This window comes from Castor canadensis, chromosome 2, assembly GCF_047511655.1.
Source record: "Castor canadensis chromosome 2, mCasCan1.hap1v2, whole genome shotgun sequence".
Lineage (NCBI taxonomy): Eukaryota > Metazoa > Chordata > Mammalia > Rodentia > Castoridae > Castor > Castor canadensis.
This window is the reverse complement of record NC_133387.1, coordinates 64,792,552-64,812,309: the sequence shown is the minus strand read 5'-3', so window position 1 is coordinate 64,812,309 and position 19,758 is coordinate 64,792,552. Positions and strand designations below refer to the sequence as shown.

At 39.1% G+C, this 19,758-nt stretch overlaps 2 protein-coding genes across 2 annotated transcripts in view; one reads left to right on the top strand and one right to left on the bottom strand.

The window, feature by feature from the left end:
- Fbxl13 (F-box and leucine rich repeat protein 13) overlaps window positions 1–19,758 on the top strand; it is a 232,799-nt gene that overhangs the window by 114,789 nt on the left and 98,252 nt on the right. Inside the window, exons 10-11 of the mRNA XM_074064909.1 lie at window positions 11,718–11,770; window positions 17,433–17,533. Coding sequence (XP_073921010.1) covers window positions 11,718–11,770; window positions 17,433–17,533 — 154 coding nt within the window. The remainder of the gene's footprint in view (window positions 1–11,717; window positions 11,771–17,432; window positions 17,534–19,758) is intronic.
- The window catches only part of Lrrc17 (leucine rich repeat containing 17), a 34,246-nt gene that overhangs the window by 6,771 nt on the left and 7,717 nt on the right, over window positions 1–19,758 (bottom strand). The window contains exons 2-3 of the mRNA XM_074064910.1: window positions 8,650–9,543; window positions 133–288 (exon numbers count right to left, since the gene is read on the bottom strand). Of these exons, the coding sequence (XP_073921011.1) occupies window positions 133–288; window positions 8,650–9,427 (934 nt within the window). The 5' untranslated portion in view covers window positions 9,428–9,543. The remainder of the gene's footprint in view (window positions 1–132; window positions 289–8,649; window positions 9,544–19,758) is intronic.

Here is a 19,758-nt window from a genome sequence, read left to right as displayed (position 1 = left end):
AATTCATACTTTATTTGTTTAACTTAACTTCATTATTTTTTTATAACTAAATTATATTTACTATAAATGTTGCCATAGGATAACAATCATGCAATACCTGTCCCCCATTTAGGGGCATTCAGTGGAACTTACCAGGGTCTATGAACTCAATGCCATTGCTGCTGAGGTTTAATTTCTTTAGCTCATGAACATCTTCAAATTCCTTGGGTCGAAGTTGGTTGATTTTATTGTATGACAAGTCAAGTTTAACAATATCTGGAGGGATGTTTTTAGGCACTTTCTTCAACTCTGGAAAAATTAATAGTATTTAGGTTATGTTCTTTTTTTTTTTTTTTTTTTTTTTTGGTGTCACTGGAGTTTGAACTCAGGGTTTTGAGCTTGCTAGGCAGGTGCCCTACCACTTGCTCCCATTTTCTCTTCACTGTTAAGCCTGTGAGGTTGAAACACCAACTTTTCAAGATAAAAAGGTAAGGGACATTGAATGCTAAAGAAAACTGATATCTAGGATGTGCTAAATTCCAACAAAGCCTAGTGGATCAAGTGTATCACCCTAGAAGAAGGGGTCTCATTCTGTGCGGAGCTCTTCAGAGAAACTCCCCCAGCAGCAGGAAATCAGGAGGAAGATTCGCCTTAGTGCTGCTCAGGTGGCAACACATGAGGAGAAGCTGTGGGGCTCAACCCCGGCTCCCCAACAGTTATCAGGGAAGCTTTTGAAAAAAGAAAGCCAAAATGAAACCTCTAAGTCAAACTGCTGTGTGTCCCCTCCCATTCTCTTGCAACTCCTGAGGAGTTTTCACTATTAATTTTTGATATATTTATTACATTCTCATTTTATCTATCTTTAGGCTCCTTCTGCCAACAGATAAATTCATGTCTCTCTACTCTAAGATAGTAGGAAATCAAGGCTCACCTAATTTTATCTTTTACTACTACTATATTTCTATCTTTGAATCATGCTTTTCAAAACATGCAAACCATGTCTATTTTATATTTCAGTGCAATAGTTGCCCTTTCTCTTAATCTTTAGTAAATTATTTTGAGCAGGTCTTACTCAGTTTTAATCAGGGCAGAGGCAGCCTGTGAAGAGAAACAAACATGTTCCCATGAAGTAAAATTATAAGCAACAATAAAATGTCCAGATTAATTTACAACCAAGAAACAGAATGGCCTTCTGAAGAAACAGAAATTCTTAGAACTGGGAACTATAAAATATGTTTCTGAAAAGTGGTGTCCATTTATCCACAGTGCTCCTTTTGGTACAGAATAACTGAATTGAGGATAATCCCTACCAAATATTAATTAAAAAGACAACCACCTCTGAATTGATGATTTCTTAGCCCATGGTATATTCACAAACATAATGACTCAGGCTTATTTTCTGTTCTCTTCTTGATGGCTTAGAATCCATGGGATTAATGGGATTGTATTTGAAGTTCCTTTTTTAGTTTCCTTACTGCTGTTGAATTTGTTTTCCTTTTTTGATTCTATGTGTTTTGGTTCTAGGTCTCTAATAAATATTACCTAACAAGAACTTTGTGAGTTAAGTCCCATTATTATCCTCATTTTACAGATGAGGAAACTGAGGTGCAAAGAAGTTGGATAATTTACCCATAGTTACATGACTGTGATTTAAACAGAGATCTGCTTCCACCAGGATCTGTGCTTCTAACCACTGTGCTCTACTGCCTACCCATGTTACCTTTCTGTTTCATTTATATTTTTCATCTGTCTAGAATGCTCAGGCCTGACACAGACATGTATGTGGAGATAGAAGAGCAAATGGGGTAGAGTCAGTATATTTGAGTGGTCATGAAACCTTTCTGGCCCTATATTTAAAATGACATTTCCTTATGGTTAAGTGGATAAGAGTAACAATAGTAATTAATAATACCATTCCTTGTTTTCTTTTTTTTCAGTGGCAGTTATCACTATCAGACATAGCATACATTTTACTGATTTTTTTCTACATTTACTTCCTCTTCCCATGGAAGCTTTATGGGGAGGCTTACAACAGTGCCTAATATATCATAAAGAAGTGCTGTGTGGTAGACTGCCAACAGTCCTTACTGCTGATTTTCCTGCCCTTGTGTGTGAACTAAACCTAGTGACTTGCTTCTAACCAGTGGAATGCAGCCAATGTGAGTGATGGGATGTTGCTTTAGTGATTAGATCTTGGGAGACTGTGGCTTTCATCTTGCTAGCAGATCTCTTTTTCTGGCTTTGATGAAGCAAGCTGCCATGTTAGAGAAGCCCTATGGCAAAGGATTAAAGTCATCCAAAAGCCAGCAAGAAACTGAGGCTCTAGCCCAAACAGCCCTGAAGCAACTCAGTCCCGCCAGCAACCATAGGAACTTGGAAGTGATCTTTCCCAGTTAAGCCTTCAGATGTGATTGCAGCCCTAAGTTCTGATCAACACTTTGACTGCAGCCTTGGTAGAGACCCTGAAGCACAGGACCTAGCCAAGTTACCTCCAGTTTCCTGGCCCACAGAAACTGAGATAAGAAGTGTGTCTTGCCTTAAGCTGCTAAATTTGGGGGTAGGTTACTATGTATCAATATATAACTTATACATACTAAATAATAAGCTCATTAAATGTTGAGTATAATTCAGTGATGTTGAGGCTTCTTATAATAAAGGTGCTTTGAAATTTGGGGGCAGTATTATTTCTGTCTTTTCATGAGACATTGTTTATTTAACCCACTATTATGTCTGCCATCACATTGAAAGGAGAGTGCTTTTATCTGAACTTAATATGGTGTTGCGGCAATGAGGCAGTTCTCCCTTCAGGACAGCAAGATCCTGTGTGAAGAGCTGTATCTTCTTGGGTATTACATGTAAACAAGAAGACGGAGATCCTATCAATATCTGAAAACCACAGATAATTGAAGTCTGAACAGAGATAAAAGAAATAATTTCTTGTCATTTGGAATTTGGAGAAAATATTGAGAATGGCTGTAGCATCTTCTTATAGAAGGCCCGAAAAAGCAGAACAGACATTGTTTTCAAAATACCCTGGATTTCACCTCTTCTCACTTCCTTTGCTGTTACCACATTGGCCCAATCCACTATCACTTCTCACGGTGGATTATTGGATTATTCCAATGGTGTGCTAAGCCTATGTGATCCTATTAAGGTACAAGTCAGATCATGTCACTTTTCCTGATAGGAGAATTCTCCAGTAGCTTTCCATCTTAATATGAATAAAAGCCAGAGTCCTCACTGAGGCCTTAGAAAGCCATTAAGAGCTATTGAGCATCCTTGTCACAAGAGGCAGTACCTCCTAGGTTTTAGAAAGCAGCCCTTTTTTATAACAGGACTTGCTTGGTGAACTTATATCTGCTGGGCTGGACATGAGGGTTGACAGAGCAACCATTATAAGACAAGCTGAAAGTAGGTTAACCACAAATAAAAGGGTAGAAAAAATGTTCGTAAGAACATCCAGAAACACAGCTTCAGCCATGTGGCAGAACTGCGGATGCTGGAATATGAACATGAATTGTAGAACCAACCTTGAGGTTGTCAGTAACAGCCCTGGATAAAAATAGAGCCATAAGTAGTACCAGGAAATGCAAAGCAAAGCCTTTATGAGTATGGCTTAGAAAAAATTGCTTTGTTGTATTGATGAGTAAAAACAATTCTTCAGATCTTTAACCTTAGTACTTGGATGGGAATTACAAACATCGATGCAAAGTATATTTACCTTTGATAAAGATTATAGAAATACATATTTCCTCATACTAAAAGCCAAATTACATCAATGTCTCCATTTCTTGACCAGGTGCCACATAGTATCCATATTTTGTATTTACTGCTACTCAGAATTCTTTTTTGGCAGTACTAGGGTTTGAATTCAAGGCTTCACACTTGCTAGGCAGGCACTCCACTGCTTGAGCCACACTTCCAGCCATTTTTACTTCAGTTACTTTGGGAGATAGAGTCTCCCTTTTTGCCTAGGCCAGCCTGGACCACAATTTTCCTGTTTTAAGCTTCCTGCAGTTGCTGAGATGACAGGCTAGTGCTACCATACCCAGCTTTTTTGTTGTTGTTGATACGGAGTTTCACAAACTTTTTTTGCTTAGGTTGGCCTGGAATCACTATCCTCCCAGTCTCAGCTTCCCATTTCAGATGTGCACCACCAAGCACAGCTATTGGTTGATATGGGGGTCTCACAAACTTTTTGCCCAGGCTGGCCTTGAACTGCAATCCTCCCCATCTCAGCCTCCCAAGTAGCTAGGATTACAGGCACGAGCCACTGGGCCCGACTACTGAAAAATCTGAGAGATACCTCAGCACACATTGTATTTGCTTGACTATTACTCCTTATAAGCCTTGCCTTCTCTGTCTAAACCTTACTGACTTTGAGGAGGAAATTGGGATGTTTTCTCCACCTAATTTCCCCCGTTTAGTAAGCTATCTGGGTTGTCAGCAACCTCAGAAATAATTTGAAGGCTTGGTAGTAGTAGTGAAAGAGACATAAGTGTCTCTGTTTATTGCAAATAAATTCTTAACTATTGTTCAGGCCAGGGGCAAAATTGTACCCTTAACTTCAGAAGCAGCTGGGGGCAATTTACCTACATAATTCTCTCTAGCCTGACTTTAGAAGTAAAAAATGACAAAAATTATTCTGGTAAATGTGAAGTTAAACGCAGTTTTAAAACTTCCTTTCATGTGTTCTTGGCAAATCCACTCACTTCAATATGGCATAAACGTGCCTTTCAACAAATCCCACATTTATTTCCTTTGAAAGACTAAGTTTTGTTGGCAAAGTGCTTTCCTCTTGGTGGATAAAACTATTATTTTTTTTCTTGCTTCCAGATGGTTAAGGCAAAAATAGTGATCTTTGAGGTCTCTGTGGTTGAACCGACACACGTGAGGCACCCTACACACATGATCTGACTCACTGTAAGACGTGGGCAAGGCTCAGCTCCCTAGCAGGAGGGATCTGTATTGCAGTTCTGCGCTAATGTGATCATGTATGTGGTGTTCTTGTACAGAGCCCAAGAGGAGGACTCAGTACTGCAGGAAGCACACAGAAGATATCAATTAATTCTTTTTGGCATAATATACCTACAGTCTTGAAGGATGAGATGGCATTGAATGGTCAGTGGCTTGAAAAGTGAATTACTGTCTGCCTGTGTGACTTTGAAGGGCAAGTTAACTTCTCTCTACCTCAGTTTCATCATTTATAAAATGAGGGCGATAACAGCACTTCTTTTAGGGTTGTGAGGAGTAAGTGTCAGTGTTATGTTCCACAGTCACAGGATTTACACTGCAGGTCTCACTCAGTCTCACTGGTAGGTCCTCTCTTGATGACATGCTTTAGACTTCTTTATTTCCCACATAGCATCTAACATGTGAAGCACAATAATCCAAAGTATTAGTACATTTCAGCAGGGAGCTAAAGATGAACATTACTGAGCATTTATTCTTAGCATTTGACATTTGTTACCCATTTATAGAATGGAAGAAGGAAAATTAGACTGGATGAGATTCAGGTTGTCATATTTGAATTCTAGCCAGGATTTTCAGCTTCTATGTCTTTTTATTTTTAAAGTGTGCTCAAATTACTGCTTTGAAAGAGCTAAGAAAGGCAGCTTAGTTACCACCAATCTAAGGCACATGGCCCTGTGCCAGGTGTTACCTAAGAGAGTCTAATAGACAAGACCTTTGCTTATAGGAATGGAAAATATAAATTAAGTTAGCAATCAAGACTATAACAAAAGATGAAGAGGAAATGGTCAAATGAATCTACACATTTATATACAACACAGTGAAAGCCAATTATATTGAAAAAAAGACAAAATTATTCTTCATCTTATAATCTAGAAATATAGGTTCTTTCTGGGTAGGGTGTGGCAGGGATGGAGAGAAAACCATTAACAGGTGCAGGGGTGCAGGCAGGTAGAAGGAATAATTTCTCATGTTCTACAGCACAGTAGGATAAGAATGGTTGAAAATCAGTTGTATATTTCAGAATAGTAAGTACAGGGGATTTTGAGTATTCTCAACATTAAGAAATGACAAATGTCTAAGGTGATAGATATGCCAATTACCTGATCTGATCACTGAACATTCTATACATGTACTGACATATCACACTGTCCTCATTAATATGTATAATTATGTGGGTCAATTAAAAATAAAGATATATTAAAAATGAAAGTACATGCTCTGATTACATAGTTATTAACATTTAGAGGAATTCAGGTTGTTCTTTAATGTATGGCCTAATGTCATGAAACTTTATTTATATTGTGTTCCAATAAATAATATGTGTATTTTTAAAGCAGAGGGGATTAATTTGTGGGACAGTTCTGAAAGAGTGTTTAGACAACAGCAAGTTGAGAAAAGAAGGCAATAAAAATATTTTATAACTGATGCTTGCCAAGGGAAAAAGAGAAAATTTATGGAAAAAAAAAGTCAAAAGCAGAAATAGCCTCATTGGGGGAGGGAATGGCCCAAGAGTATAAAGGAAATTAAAAAAAAAAAGACGTTTCCTAATATGTTATCCTTTCTTGGAGCACAGTGTAGTCTAGCTGTAGAAGTCTTACATTTTGCATAGATGATATTTTTTCTCAGATAATTAATGAGCTTAATCCTACTTAATTGTCTCTTTGACACCAATTCAGCAAGTGCAAATTCACTTAATCTTGTGGTCAGAACCTCAGCAATATCAATTATTCAAGCCCAAGTTTAGGAGAGTCACTTTGAGTCTTCTGAACTTCCCTGATGCTTGCTAGTTGAGGCCACAGCTTCATTGAACCTGGTCTTACTGACTCTGGAAGACAGTAGGCTGAATTAGGAAGCTCATTGGTGTTACTAGCTCAGATAGACCAGCATTCAAATCTTAGTGTGCCTCTTACCTGTGAGACCTCGACTGAGTGACTGGACCGCCCTGGAACCTCATCTTCCTCGCCTACATATGGAAATTTTGCTACTGTCCTGAAAGTTGTGGCTAGCATGTGCATGGAGTAGGTACCTGTAGCACTTTGTCTCTAATTCAGAGGAGCCCACCAGTAAATGGCCCCAGGTTATAAGGTTTTAACTGCTGCACCATGGCATGGAATTATGTGCATTTTACAGGGTGACTTTATAAGCAAACCTCCTGTGCTCATGGCGCTCTCTGGTGTGATCTTACCAGGTGCCACCTCAGAATCAGGGAAAGAGTGGCAAGGCTTGAACACATCTAAGTGAACTCATTTACTCTTGAGGCTCAGGTTGCCTAGTTCTTCAACGTTAGCAAATCCCTGCCTTCTGTTCTCTTGGGGAGAGATGGGAAGGAGGCAGTCAGGGTCCTTTTGGCTTTCCCTCTCTCTTGCCCTTAAAGAAACAGAACAAAGCAAAACCTCCCCAAGTAGATGGCAGACATGATACCATGCTCAGTATGACTCTAATCGAATGATATCTGGCTTGAATTTAACATTATAAATAAATTACTAAGCCACACCAGAAGTGAAACATACAGACATTGTCATAATGGCTTACTATCATAGACTAGTAAGCAGTTCTTGGACCACACTTTGACAACATCAGTCTTTGCTAACATATTGAGAGCACTACTAAAATCTCCCAACTGTTTTCTTAGTTCAGGACCTTACCCTGTATGTGCAAATCATGCATAGCACTAGCTCAAGATTTTGTGGGATGGAAAATCCAGTAATGGTTTGTAGGTAGTAGAAAGATGTCCTTAGTCTTATAGTTTTTGGATTAAATAAATACCTTAAATTTAGTTCTTTAAAGTTTTTTGTCTTCTTCTGGGTAACTTGGGAACAATTAAGATGTAGGATACTAGCAAGTGTTTATTAAAACTTTGGGACTAAATTATATGAACAACAGAAGCACCATCAGTATACCTCTTGGCCCCTGTCTCAGTGCTCTCCCCTGTCCTGTTCTGCCATGTTTTCCTTGGGGTTGTCTCCACATAGATATACACCATGTTTTACCTTTCATTGGGGTCAGTCAGCTTGTATAGAGGGCTTGTGACATATTTTCACACCTACTGGTTTATGTAGGTTAAATTGGATTTAAGATTAAAGCAATGGTTGAGTTGTGGTTCAAGTGGTAGAGCACTTGCCTGCCTAGCAAGCATGAGGCCCTGAACTCAAACCCCAGTACTTGGACAGTCCCCAGTTGTTCAGGCCTGTGATCCTAGCTACTTGGGAGGCAGAGATCAGGAAGATCAGGGTCTGAAGCCAGCCCCAGCAAATAGTTCACAAAACCCTCTCTGGAAAAAACTCAACACAAAATAGAGCTAGCAGCGTGGCTCAAATGGTGGAGTGTCTGCTTAGCAAGTGTGAGGCCCTGAGTTCAAATCACAGAATCTCCAAATCCCAGTACCACAAAAAAAGTAAGTAAATTAATAAAAGATCAAACAATGTCTTACAGCCATAGCTTGTAGGAGAATATGAGAAGGAGCCAAATGGCTGTCCTTGAGGAGGGTACTTCCTGTCCTCTTCTACTGTGCCCTGATCACCACCCACTTTGAGCTGGACTCCAGAAACACTTAGAATAGATTCCATTATCACTGGGGAAAGATTTCTGATGGAAGTGACAGAAATTCCAAGGCATGAGGGGGTGAGGGTAGGAGTACAAGACTCAAAGAGAGTGTTTAACAATTCCTAAAAGTGAAAAGGTAGGAAACACACAAACCTTTCCTTTTGCAGTCCAGCGTTTGTATGGGAAACACGTAATTGTGACACAGAGTGGAGTCGGCCTCAGGCCTGATGACCGGGGGTCTCCCTGACACTTGGGGTCTCGGGTCCAGTTGCTCCTTTTCTTCTTCACTGCATAGCTCTTCAGATTTTAGCTGCAGCAGTTTTTTGTTTTTTAGCTTTGAGGGGCGTTCGCACTTGGCGTAGTTCCCCAAATTTCGGTTCCTTGGAATCTGCAGCATTGAAACGAGCGTCTCTATCTCGCACGTGCAGCGCCAGGGGTTGTCGTAGAGTCGCAGGTAGCTCAGCAAGGGCGTGTAAATGAACACCTCCTCCGTCAGGACTTTGATCTGGTTGTGCTGCAGCAGAAGGGTGGTGAGCTTGTTCAAGCCAAAGAACGCCTCGCTCTCGATTTTGGAGATCTCGTTCTGCTGCAGATCCAGGCTCTTGAGCTTGGTGAACTTGGAAAACATGTTGTTCTTTAATACGCGGATCTTGTTTCTGGCTAGCAGCATGTGCAACAGATCTTGAGGCCAGTCAGGTAACACATAGACTAGTTTTCTTTCTTGACAATCTAAGTACTTCTCGTGAAGATAGGTGTACACGTCGCAGGGGAGGCCTGGGGCGTAGCGTTTGACCGGATTGGAGCCTCTCCGGCCCCCACCTGCCGGGCCATGGCGCTGATGAGCTCGGCTTCTCAGGCCCCCAGGGCTTGCCTTGCGCGACTCAGCAGCCTGGCAGAAGCAGAGCAGGATGAGGACGGTGATTACGCGCATCCTGACATCCAGCTGGCCCCGGTTCCTTGGTGGGAGGGATGGACGAAGAAAGTATTCCTTTGAAATCCAACTTTGAGTAAAATTAACTAAAGCGGTTCAGGAACAGGAAGACCCAGCTGGGGTGTGTGGGTTGGAATAGGAAAAAAAAATAAGTTAAAATTAAAGGACGAAAACTAGATTAAAAAAAAAAAAGAAGACAAAGTAGAAGGGAGAAAGGGTACTATTTGGGAAGAGAAAGGGGACTGGTGAGGGAGGGAGAGGGACGAGAGAGGGCAATGAGGATGGATGTGATCAAAGCGCATTTTATATGTACAGATACATACATGATAGCGACTTACATTAAGACCCTTCGCAAATTGCAAGCACTGTATGTGACAGAAACAGCAGCTTTTTTTTTCCTTTTAAAAGGAAAGTCTGGCAGAACCATAGTGTGGAGGGCTCCACCCACTTACTTGTCTGGGTTAATGATCAAATATTTGGGCTCTGAGTTTGAGTCCTACTTGCTTGATTGTGTGACCCAGGTTAGTTACTTAACCTCTTCTTCAGCAGCCCTAAAATGGGACCAAGGATGTCTCCTAGTTTGGTGGGAGGATGAAAGGGGCTCATGCATGTAAGACACTTAGTGTCTCCTGGGGGAAGTGCTCCACAAACCTAGGACTCAGCAGGATGAAGCCTGCAGTTATACCCCAGTTGGGTTTAAGAAATGAAAGTAATCCTTTTTCAGCTCTGATGTGTACAAACAAGAGTAGGACTCAAATGGCTGCCTTGAGCTTAATTTTTTTCTTTCCTTGACTGTCTTCTAAATCACCAATCACGATGAATGTGGGCTCCAGAAATGCTCAGAGTAAATGCACTGCCCTCATCATCTTCTGCACACCTGGTGTCATCTTCTGCACACCTGGTGTCATAGGGTGTTGCCTTCTTTGTTGTATTATTTAAAGTCTCACCTCCTCCCCTGTGGCCAGGCACTCCCAGATTACCTTTCTTGCTTTATTTTTCTTCATACTGCTTATGAGCATCTGTCAAAGTAGATATTTTACTTCCTTTGTTGACTCCTCTAACTAGAAAATAAACTCCCTAAGGGCAAGAGTTTTTTTGGGTTTTGCTCACCACTATATTTCCTTGATAAATGATTTTAAGTTACTTTCACAATTCTTATTTACAAAAACATTTATCTCATAAACTAACTTATATTGTTTTGGGAATCTATTTTTTTTACCTTAAGTATTACTGGTGACATCTAAGACCTGTACATTTTAAAGAATTTTTTCCATTTTTAAAAATAATTCTGAAAATATTTCTGGTTTGCATCTTCACTTAGGACACAGTTCACTCTTGACAAAGGAAGAAAAGTTTAAAATGGGTTTATAACTAGTAATACGTCTGTTGTTATTAGCGTGGGGCTATGTGATGAACGGCAGACGTGCTTTCTATTCATGGGAGTAGTTTGAATGTCAGGACCCCCCTTGCCTGGAGTTTTCCCTTCCTGGAGTCTCCTCTTCTTGCCCTCAAGGAGTCCCCTCATTCGCAGTCCTCCCCGAGCTGTTGTCGGGTGGATGGTATAACGCTGTGCCATCTAGCTATTGTGTACCCATCTCACGTTTCCTGAGAGAGCATGGAATGTGGCCCTGGATCCCAGAACTACTGAGGCACTTAGCCTTTTCCACCCTCTACTTCCCTATCTGTACGTCATTGTAAATGTAGGTAAATCTAATCTAAAAATTCGTAGTAAGTAGTTTGTTTATTGTGCATGCTGAAGTATTTGAGAAAAAGTGTGTCTGGATCTGCAACATACCTTGAAATGCATTAAAAATGAGATAATGGGTGGATATGTTATAAAGCAGATACTGTAAATTACAAATTCTATGAACTATAATCTAGGTGGTAGAGGTATAGGTATTCATTGTGCAGTTCTCTCAATTTTTGTGTGTGCTTTAATTTTCATATTAAAATAAAAAATGAGTAAAGAGGCATGTACAGAAAAAGCAGCCTTGTTTTCTTCCAGTGCTTTCAAGCTAAAAGCTCTAAGTATATAGTATTTTCCCAAAGTAGTAGTTTTCTCTTTTCCCTTCTTTCTATAATCCTCAAACAATAACAAACATGTGTTTATATTTTATTTTTGAAGCCAAAAGAAATCATTTTCATGGGAAGAGAAACCCATATGCTTAGAATACATTACCGGCAAAAGTTTCTGTTTACTTTCTAATGAATATGTCTCATTGAATGTAGGATGGAAAACTGTAAACATTTGTAATATGTTGTTTAGTGATGTGCAACTTGTTTGGTTTAGGCCACTGTAAAAACTTGCAAGAGTTGAATGTCTCTGACTGCCCATCACTCACGGTGAGTATAAGCAGCTTCTGTTACTGTTGTTTATATAGATCCAGACATCTTACACTGGAGAGCCAATATGCAGAGTACATTCCTGTATTCACACTTGGGATTGAATGTTCGAAAAAAAAGCAAACTGTATTAAACATTGGCAAGGAAATTTACTCCATTTGTATGATGCTATTAATCTCGTAGACATTACTCGATGTTGGGGCCTCCTGCAAATGGAAACTCTTTAATGATTACACAAAAATGAGCTGTATTTATGTTTCATGCATATGTGTATAGGCCAGAAAACACTGGGCCCCAGAGGGGGTGATAGACTCAGTTTGGTGGATTTCATGGCTACCACAGCTATGCCAAGAAAGATAGAAGTGAATATATATCCTTCTTCCTGGTCCTTGTCCCCAGTATGTCCCTCTGCCTCCAATCCGTTTTTCATTCTGTGAGCACAGAATACTCTTTCTAAAGGATAGATGTGGCCACTTCACTCCCACCTTCCATCAACTACACACTGTTGGATAAACTCTAATCACCCTAACATTACCATGCCTTGGAGACCCTCTGTGGTCTTATCTCTGCCTTCCTTTCCAGCCTCATCTTGCTCCTCTCCAGTGTACACATGGTTCAGAGACCATGCACCCAGGCTGCTCCTTCAGTTTTGAGTTTTCTCATGGCAGTGTTCTTTGCTTGGAATGCCCTTTCCCTTTATCTTAAGCATTGCTTTCCTTTTTGGCAGTCACTAAGGCTTATCTTACACCTCATTACCTCCTCTGCCAAAACATCACAGTCTCCCATTGCTGGGTTCATGCCTCTGGGTTCCTGTAATGAGTAGCCCTAACTATAGTGTTTCTGTCTCCTCTACTAACTAGGAGACACAAAGGGTAGGAGATGTGTCTTATTCTTGGAGATAGTCACAGCACAGACTTTGGTATATACTAAATATTCAATAATGTTTAATGTATGGAGATGCCTTATAAATAATGAACAACTAGAACTCAAGATTCCATCTTGTATAGAAGGCTGTGTATGAATCATAATTCACATTATAAGAATGAATAACATCAACCTAGTGAGATGGTATGAGAAGAGAAGAGGACTTAGGGTTGAGCCTTGTGGAATGCTGACTTTTAGGAGCAGGCAGAAGACATGACGAAGGAATAGAAAGATATGATAATGGAGAGGAAAGATGCAGAAAAAAATGACCAAAGTGAGCAGGTAAGAAAGGAACTTAACATTGCAATCTGGACTTGAGAATTAGAAGGTAACTGATGACTTTTTACTAGAGTAGTTTCAGTGGGATATTGGGGAAGAATATATAATTGTCGTGAATTGAGAAGTGGACAAGATATTAAGAAAGTGAGGCATTACTTATAAATTGGTCTTTCCAGAAAAATGGTTTAAGGGGGTAGAAAGAAAACAAGGGCAGGAAAATGGAAACGGGCTTATGGAAGCTGGTGTAGACTCAGTTGAAGCAACCATTGGACTAAGTCTCTGAGGAGATAGGAAGGAATTAAATGAAAATTATGGGAGGAGAATAGATTATGTTAGACACCAACCCCAGGATGAAGGCCAAGCCTGGTGTTGGCCCCTCTGTGGTACCTCTCAGCCTCATCCTCATGCAGTCTGATCTTTATATATGTTTTTCTTTCAAATTTATACTGTGTTTCAATAATGAACCATCACCTGATGTTCCCTGAGCATGTCATGCTATTGCATTGTGTCCTTGAACCCATTTTTCTATCTGCCCAAATGATTAGCCTTCCCTCTCCACACCCCTATCCCAACCTTGATAACACTTGTTCATTCTTTAAAACACTCTTCAGCTCCATTGGGTCCTTCTATTCACTTTTCAAAAATTGACCTTTTAAAAAACAGCATTACAGCCAGGTGCTGGTGGCTCACACCTATAATCCTAGCTACTCAGGAGGATCAAATAATTCATGCCATTGTATGTATCACAAAAAAACCCATCACAAGAAAAGGGCTGGTGGAATGGCTCAAATGGTTCATACCTGCCTAGCAAGTATGAAGCCCCGAGTTTAAACCCCAGTGTGGCCAATAAATAAATAAAAAACAGCATTACAGAGATATAAATAAGCTTATGTTGGTATTAAATCAATATCAAATTCACCATAAATGTACAATTTAACAGTTCTTGGTATACTTGCAGAGTTATGCAACCATAATAATAACCAATTTTAGAGCATTTTCTTCATCCCCTAAAGAATCCACACCCATTAACATTGATCTTTCATTTTCTCCCAACCTCCTAGTCCCTTATAATTCTAGTTATTTTTGATAGGGTTAATTTGTCCCTCTCTTGAGTTGCATCTTGGTCTCAGCACTTCAGCATTTATACTTTTTGCTTACTTTTTTACTTAGGTTTACATATGTATTTCATCTTAGAACTAAGGGCTCCTTGAAAATTCTTCTTTGGTAATTTTTCCCATGAAACTTATCTTCCCGTTTTCACAACAAAACATTTCCCCAAAGATGGAAGATATTATATAAGTAAATAAAATGTGTACATAGAATACTAAAATCCTCAGAACTGTTCAACTTCTTAACCCAACACACAAAAGAAGCATTTAAATTAGTTGTTTAGTTCTTGTCTGCCAGACCCTAGAGAACTGTTCTACAGACTGAGACAGCTAAGCATCTTCTCAGTGGCTTGCATCTTAACTTACTAGAGTTGCCTTCAAGAGGTGGAGGGATAGATAGACCCGTTAATGACTACATCAGAGAAAAAATGTTCTTTTTTCCCTGGTTGTCTTCTTTCTCCACCAGCAAAATGAATTTAGGGCTTCTTCATTAAGAGAGATTAAATCTTTGCTACCATGTTCTCCAGATGTTTGTCTGTGGTTATGATGAGGTTGTTTATCAAATGGATTCATTCTTTCTCATTCTTTCCATGGATATTTTTGGTGCCTACTATGTTAAAGGTATTCTGTTAGTTGTTAGAGGGAATCTTAAAATGAATCAATTGTCGATTCTTGCCCTCAGAGAGCTTCAGTTCTGTACATGAGGTAAAGATCATATTCCTTGAATTTGACTTTTTAATAGGAAAGTCAAAAGAGTGCCATCTGCATTGAATTTGTGAACATCAAAGTTGTGTCCAATTTTGGAGCCCATAAAGGACTAGTAATTTTATCCAGCTACATTTTACCATTGTTTTTCCCTTTGAGACATAGGCTGGGAGACAGACTTACATTTAAGGACTGTGTAACATTCATTCAAAGAGCTCTGATAGCTAAGCTTATCTTATGAATATATTACATTCAGAAAATTTTGAGCACTGTACATTGTGGATAAATTCATAAATGCTTACAATGTAGACAGGGTTTTGTGTGTGTGTGTTATGTGTTCACCATTTGGAAATTGAATCCTGAGCTCTCTTAAATACTAAGGATGGGAGTGGCCTGAACTTGTTGGATGTCTAAGCTCCTTCAGACAGAAAAATGCAGAGAACAGATGGCTCAAGGGAAAAGTCACATTCCTCTATGGTATATAAAGCATACACCTTCCTTTTCCTGTCCCCATCTTCTCAGTGGTCTCTCCAAGGTGGCTAAGCCAGCTTTTTTTCTTCTCCTTGCCCCATTTCACTCACATTCTTGCCAAGATCTTTTAACAAGTGCACAATCACTGTGATACTTGATTGGCACACTGAACAATTTGAAGGCAGATTTTGTATGTATTAAAGTATGGTGCCACAGATAATGACTGTCCTGTCCATTTTCAAAATTGTACTGTACATGTCTTTTCTGACCAGATATATCCAACTCCTACATTTGGTGATGGAATATCTAGAAAGATTGCTGGCAGCATGAATGCAAAGGCAAGAGTACAGTGCTTCTCAAAGGCCCTTCACTGTACTCATCTTACATTGGCTTGTGGAACCTTTCCTGTAGTGGAACCACAGAGATTTATAGCTTAAAATAGAAACTTGTGTCCTGTTTAAAGTATGACTTGGTGTCCTGAAAATCAACCAACTAATGCCTAACTGCGACAGATACATTGACCCTTTGGATTTTGTTATTTTAAATATCCATGAATCCTGGACATAGTGGGGAATGGAATGTTAAACTGACTGTGATCCTGCTGAAGATCAAATTTTGCTGTCCTTAGTGGTGTTAGAGGCACTCTACCATGCAGAATTCTCCAAACCATATCTCCTAGCCTTCCAAATAGCTAGCTACCTGCAATGGTCTATTATTTTCAGGGCTGATGTAGTATCAAACATGGCATGAACCACAAATGCTTAAAACTGCTGACCTGTTGGTGTACTTGGGGAAATTCACCAACCATCATTAAATAAATAAAAATATGCTGCTAATCTTTTTTTTTTTTTTGGTGGCACTGAGGTTTGAATTCAGGGCTTCTAGCTTGCCAGACAGGCACTATACCACTTGAGCCATACCTCTAGTCCTTTTTGTTCTGGTTTTTTTGGAGGTAGGGTCTCCCTTTTTGCCCAGGCCTACCTGAACTGTGATTCTCCTATTTCATGCTTCTCACTATTACCAGGTGATAGGTGCATGCCACTATACCATTGAGATGGTGTCTTGCAAACTTCTTTTGCTGGGACTGGCCTGAAACCATGATCCTCCTGATCTCAGCCTCCTGGGTAGCTTGGGATGACAGGTGTGTGCCTCTGCACCCAGCTATTGGTTGAGATGAAAACTTGCAAAGTTTTTCCCTGGGTTGGGATTAGAGTTATGAGCCACCAGCAACCTGTCTTTAATTTGTTATCTTTACCAGGTTTTTTTTTTGGGAGGGGGTGGTACTGGAGTTTGAACTCAGGGCTTTACACTTGCTGAGCAGGCACTCTACCATTTGAGCCACGTATACTTTCAGCCCTCTATTTTCTAAAGTTACCCGTACTGAGAGGCAGCTCATTGCAATCAAAGCTTGGAAGTCATCTGGTCTTCTAAATTCCAATTTAGGGCCAATATTTGAAATCACTGTTTTCTGTCTCTCACATGGGACAGTCACACTGTTCTCCTGCCCAGCCCTCTGGGGAAAGGTAGCTTGAAACTTTGAGATTCTGTCCAACGCTAGCCTCAATACTAAATTTCACGCCTAACTTGTATATAGTCTATATTTTACTTCAGGTCATCTCAGACTTACCAAAACTTTGATAAAAATATGTACAGATGAGTTTTAATATATTCGGTATCAGAACCACAGAAATTTGGTCACACACAGATACACACCTATGTATAAATCTGTATGTGTACATACAGATTTTGCTTTTAACTAAGATTAGTTGTTGAGAGCACTTACTATTCATACCTTTTAGGATAATTCTTGTAAGTTTTAAAAATGGGTCAATATTTGATCACCTTTCTACATTTGGAGAGTTAAGAGTGTTTGATTTATGATCAAACTTGCTGTCACGGAGTAGATATTGCAAGGGCTGTCCTTTTAATGACGTGTCACTGTGATGGAAAGGATTTTATTTCCAAAGAACGGGCACAGGAGGGAGTAATGAAGCTTCAAGCATCATCCTTAGCTTCTAACTTGGATTTCAACAGGTATCAAAGAAGATGAAGAGTCAAAGTCATAGATATATATACTTGTGGGGCAGGAAGGAGAGATGATAGAGAAGTAATGAAGAATTGCAAAACCTGTAAGGGTTTGATAAGATTCTTCCTTCTGTTTTTTTCTTATGCAGGATGAATCAATGAGATACATTTCTGAGGGCTGCCCTGGGGTCCTGTATCTCAATCTGTCAAACACAGCTATCACCAATAAGACGATGCGCCTCCTGCCCAGGTGATGCTTGTGTTATTTGTATTCTACTGAGAATAATCATGTGCTCCCTTTACTAACCCCTCACCACTGTGGCACCTTATTCTGCTGAAGAGAAGGCTGCTTCTAGTTCCCAAGCTGGTACCTGCACTCTCCTTACTCTTCAATACAGTTTGATCATTGGTCTTCTACTTTGGCCAACGTTTTTGTCACTATTGTTGTAATGTGCCCAGTAGCTTGAGTTAGATCTTGCCTGCCTCTTTCCAATTCCCCTTCTGGGCATTTGAGAATGGTCCTAAATCCTGCTAGATTGCTCCACAGCAGAACCCCAACATCTTGCTCCTTACTTTGAGCACTGCTGAACCAGATTCTTTGCTGCCATGCCTGTTGGGATCCCCGCCACCTCCAGAGAACCCGACATTGTTGGGTTTTTGATGGTTTATAGACTGCTGATATCCCTGGGCGTGAGTGTTCCTGCCCCTCAGCACTTCTTTGGTGAAGGGACAGAGGACATAAGAGTTAGCAGAATATTCAAATTTACTATAAATTTATATCATTATCCTTTATTTCCACTGTGGAAGGACTAATCAAGAAGAGTATATGATCATATTGGGAGTTACTCAAATTTGACACTAAGAACATTTCTCAAACTATTGTGAAAGACTGAGCTATTTTTGAGAATATAATTTTTTGAGATCCTTTGAAAATTAACACTGAGCCATTTGGAAAAGTTTAAACAGAGAAAATTCTGGGTGGTATTTTTCTTTATCTTCTGTCTCTTACCATTTTCTGCAAATGAACAAACCTAAAAAAAGTAGAACTGTATTTTCCATTATCCTGTGAATTAAGCTACGATGCTTCATCTAGTCAAATCTATAAAACCTTCCCTTTGAAATTTCTTCTGATACTTGCAAATGTAGAGTCTTACCCCTGCCAGCCTTTTAATATTCACTTATTTTTCCTGTATTTTTAGATCTCAAATCAATCTAGAATTTACTTTAGTAATGAATGATGCAGTGATCTAAACTAGGGGTTAGCAAATTATGATCCAAGTGGCCCAATACCTGTTTTTGTGTGGTCCACCAGCCAAGAATAGTTTTATCCTTTCAGTGTTGTTAAATAGCTAGCTGATCAGTTATCCAGCATTATGTATTGACTAAACCTTTTATGAAGTGATATGTGATTCTTCCTTATATATGTAAAATTCTTATACAGGCAATGACTTTTTAAAACTCACTTTTTTTATATTTCTCTGCATGTTACTTTATCCGTGTTCTTGAGATTATTATGTCTGTCGTAGCTCTGATGAAAATGCTGTGATGCACACCCTTCCCAGCTCCACATTCAGTGACCTTGGAGTGTTGTACACCATGGGAAATGGCAAACACTAGAAATCTAAGGCTTGATTTATTGTTTTCTTGATTGTTCATAGGCTTGAGAAAGTGATGGAAAAGACAAAAAGGCAAATTAAATATAAAAGGACACCAGGTTTGTAACCACAGCATTGCGAATAGCTCAAAAATTGATGAAATAGTCTTTTAATACTTTAAAATTATAATCTGATTCAGCAGGAAGACACTCATGTCATTAAAGAATGAGTGCAATCTAGATATTTGTCTTTGTCTAACTTATTAGTAGAAGTGAATGTAATATGGGAATGGATACATGTAATATAATTCATATGGAACTATATTCTTTCCTCAATTGTAACTTTTGGTTGGCTGGTTACATTTGTAAGAGTTTGGCAAAAGCCAATGAAAGTATTGTGTGAGTATTAATTTGCCATGTGGAATTTTCAATAAGGAGCATTGTATATTTTATTATTATTATTTTAATCATTATTTGCAAAATATAGCTACAATCTATACAACATTTGTATCTGTAAAATAGCAAGATATGGAATTTTATTGTGAACTTACATACTTTTATATGCAGTTTTGGAGAGTCAGTTGTTAGCTATTTAACCAGTATATCAATAATTAAAGGTAAACTAAAGAAGGAACTGATTTATATTTTCATATATTTAATCTCCCTATGATGAACATGGTATATTTAAAATTCTTTTCAAAGTACTTAAATTTCTTGATAAAATTGTGTTTTGGTCATATAGATGATTTTTGTAAAAGTTAGCCCTGGGTGTCTTTTTAATTATCATTATGAATGGTAGCCTTTCTGATTACATTTGCTCATTATAGTCTCTAAATGTCATTTTTGGACTTGAATGTGAGATGCATGTATCTTTTTAAACT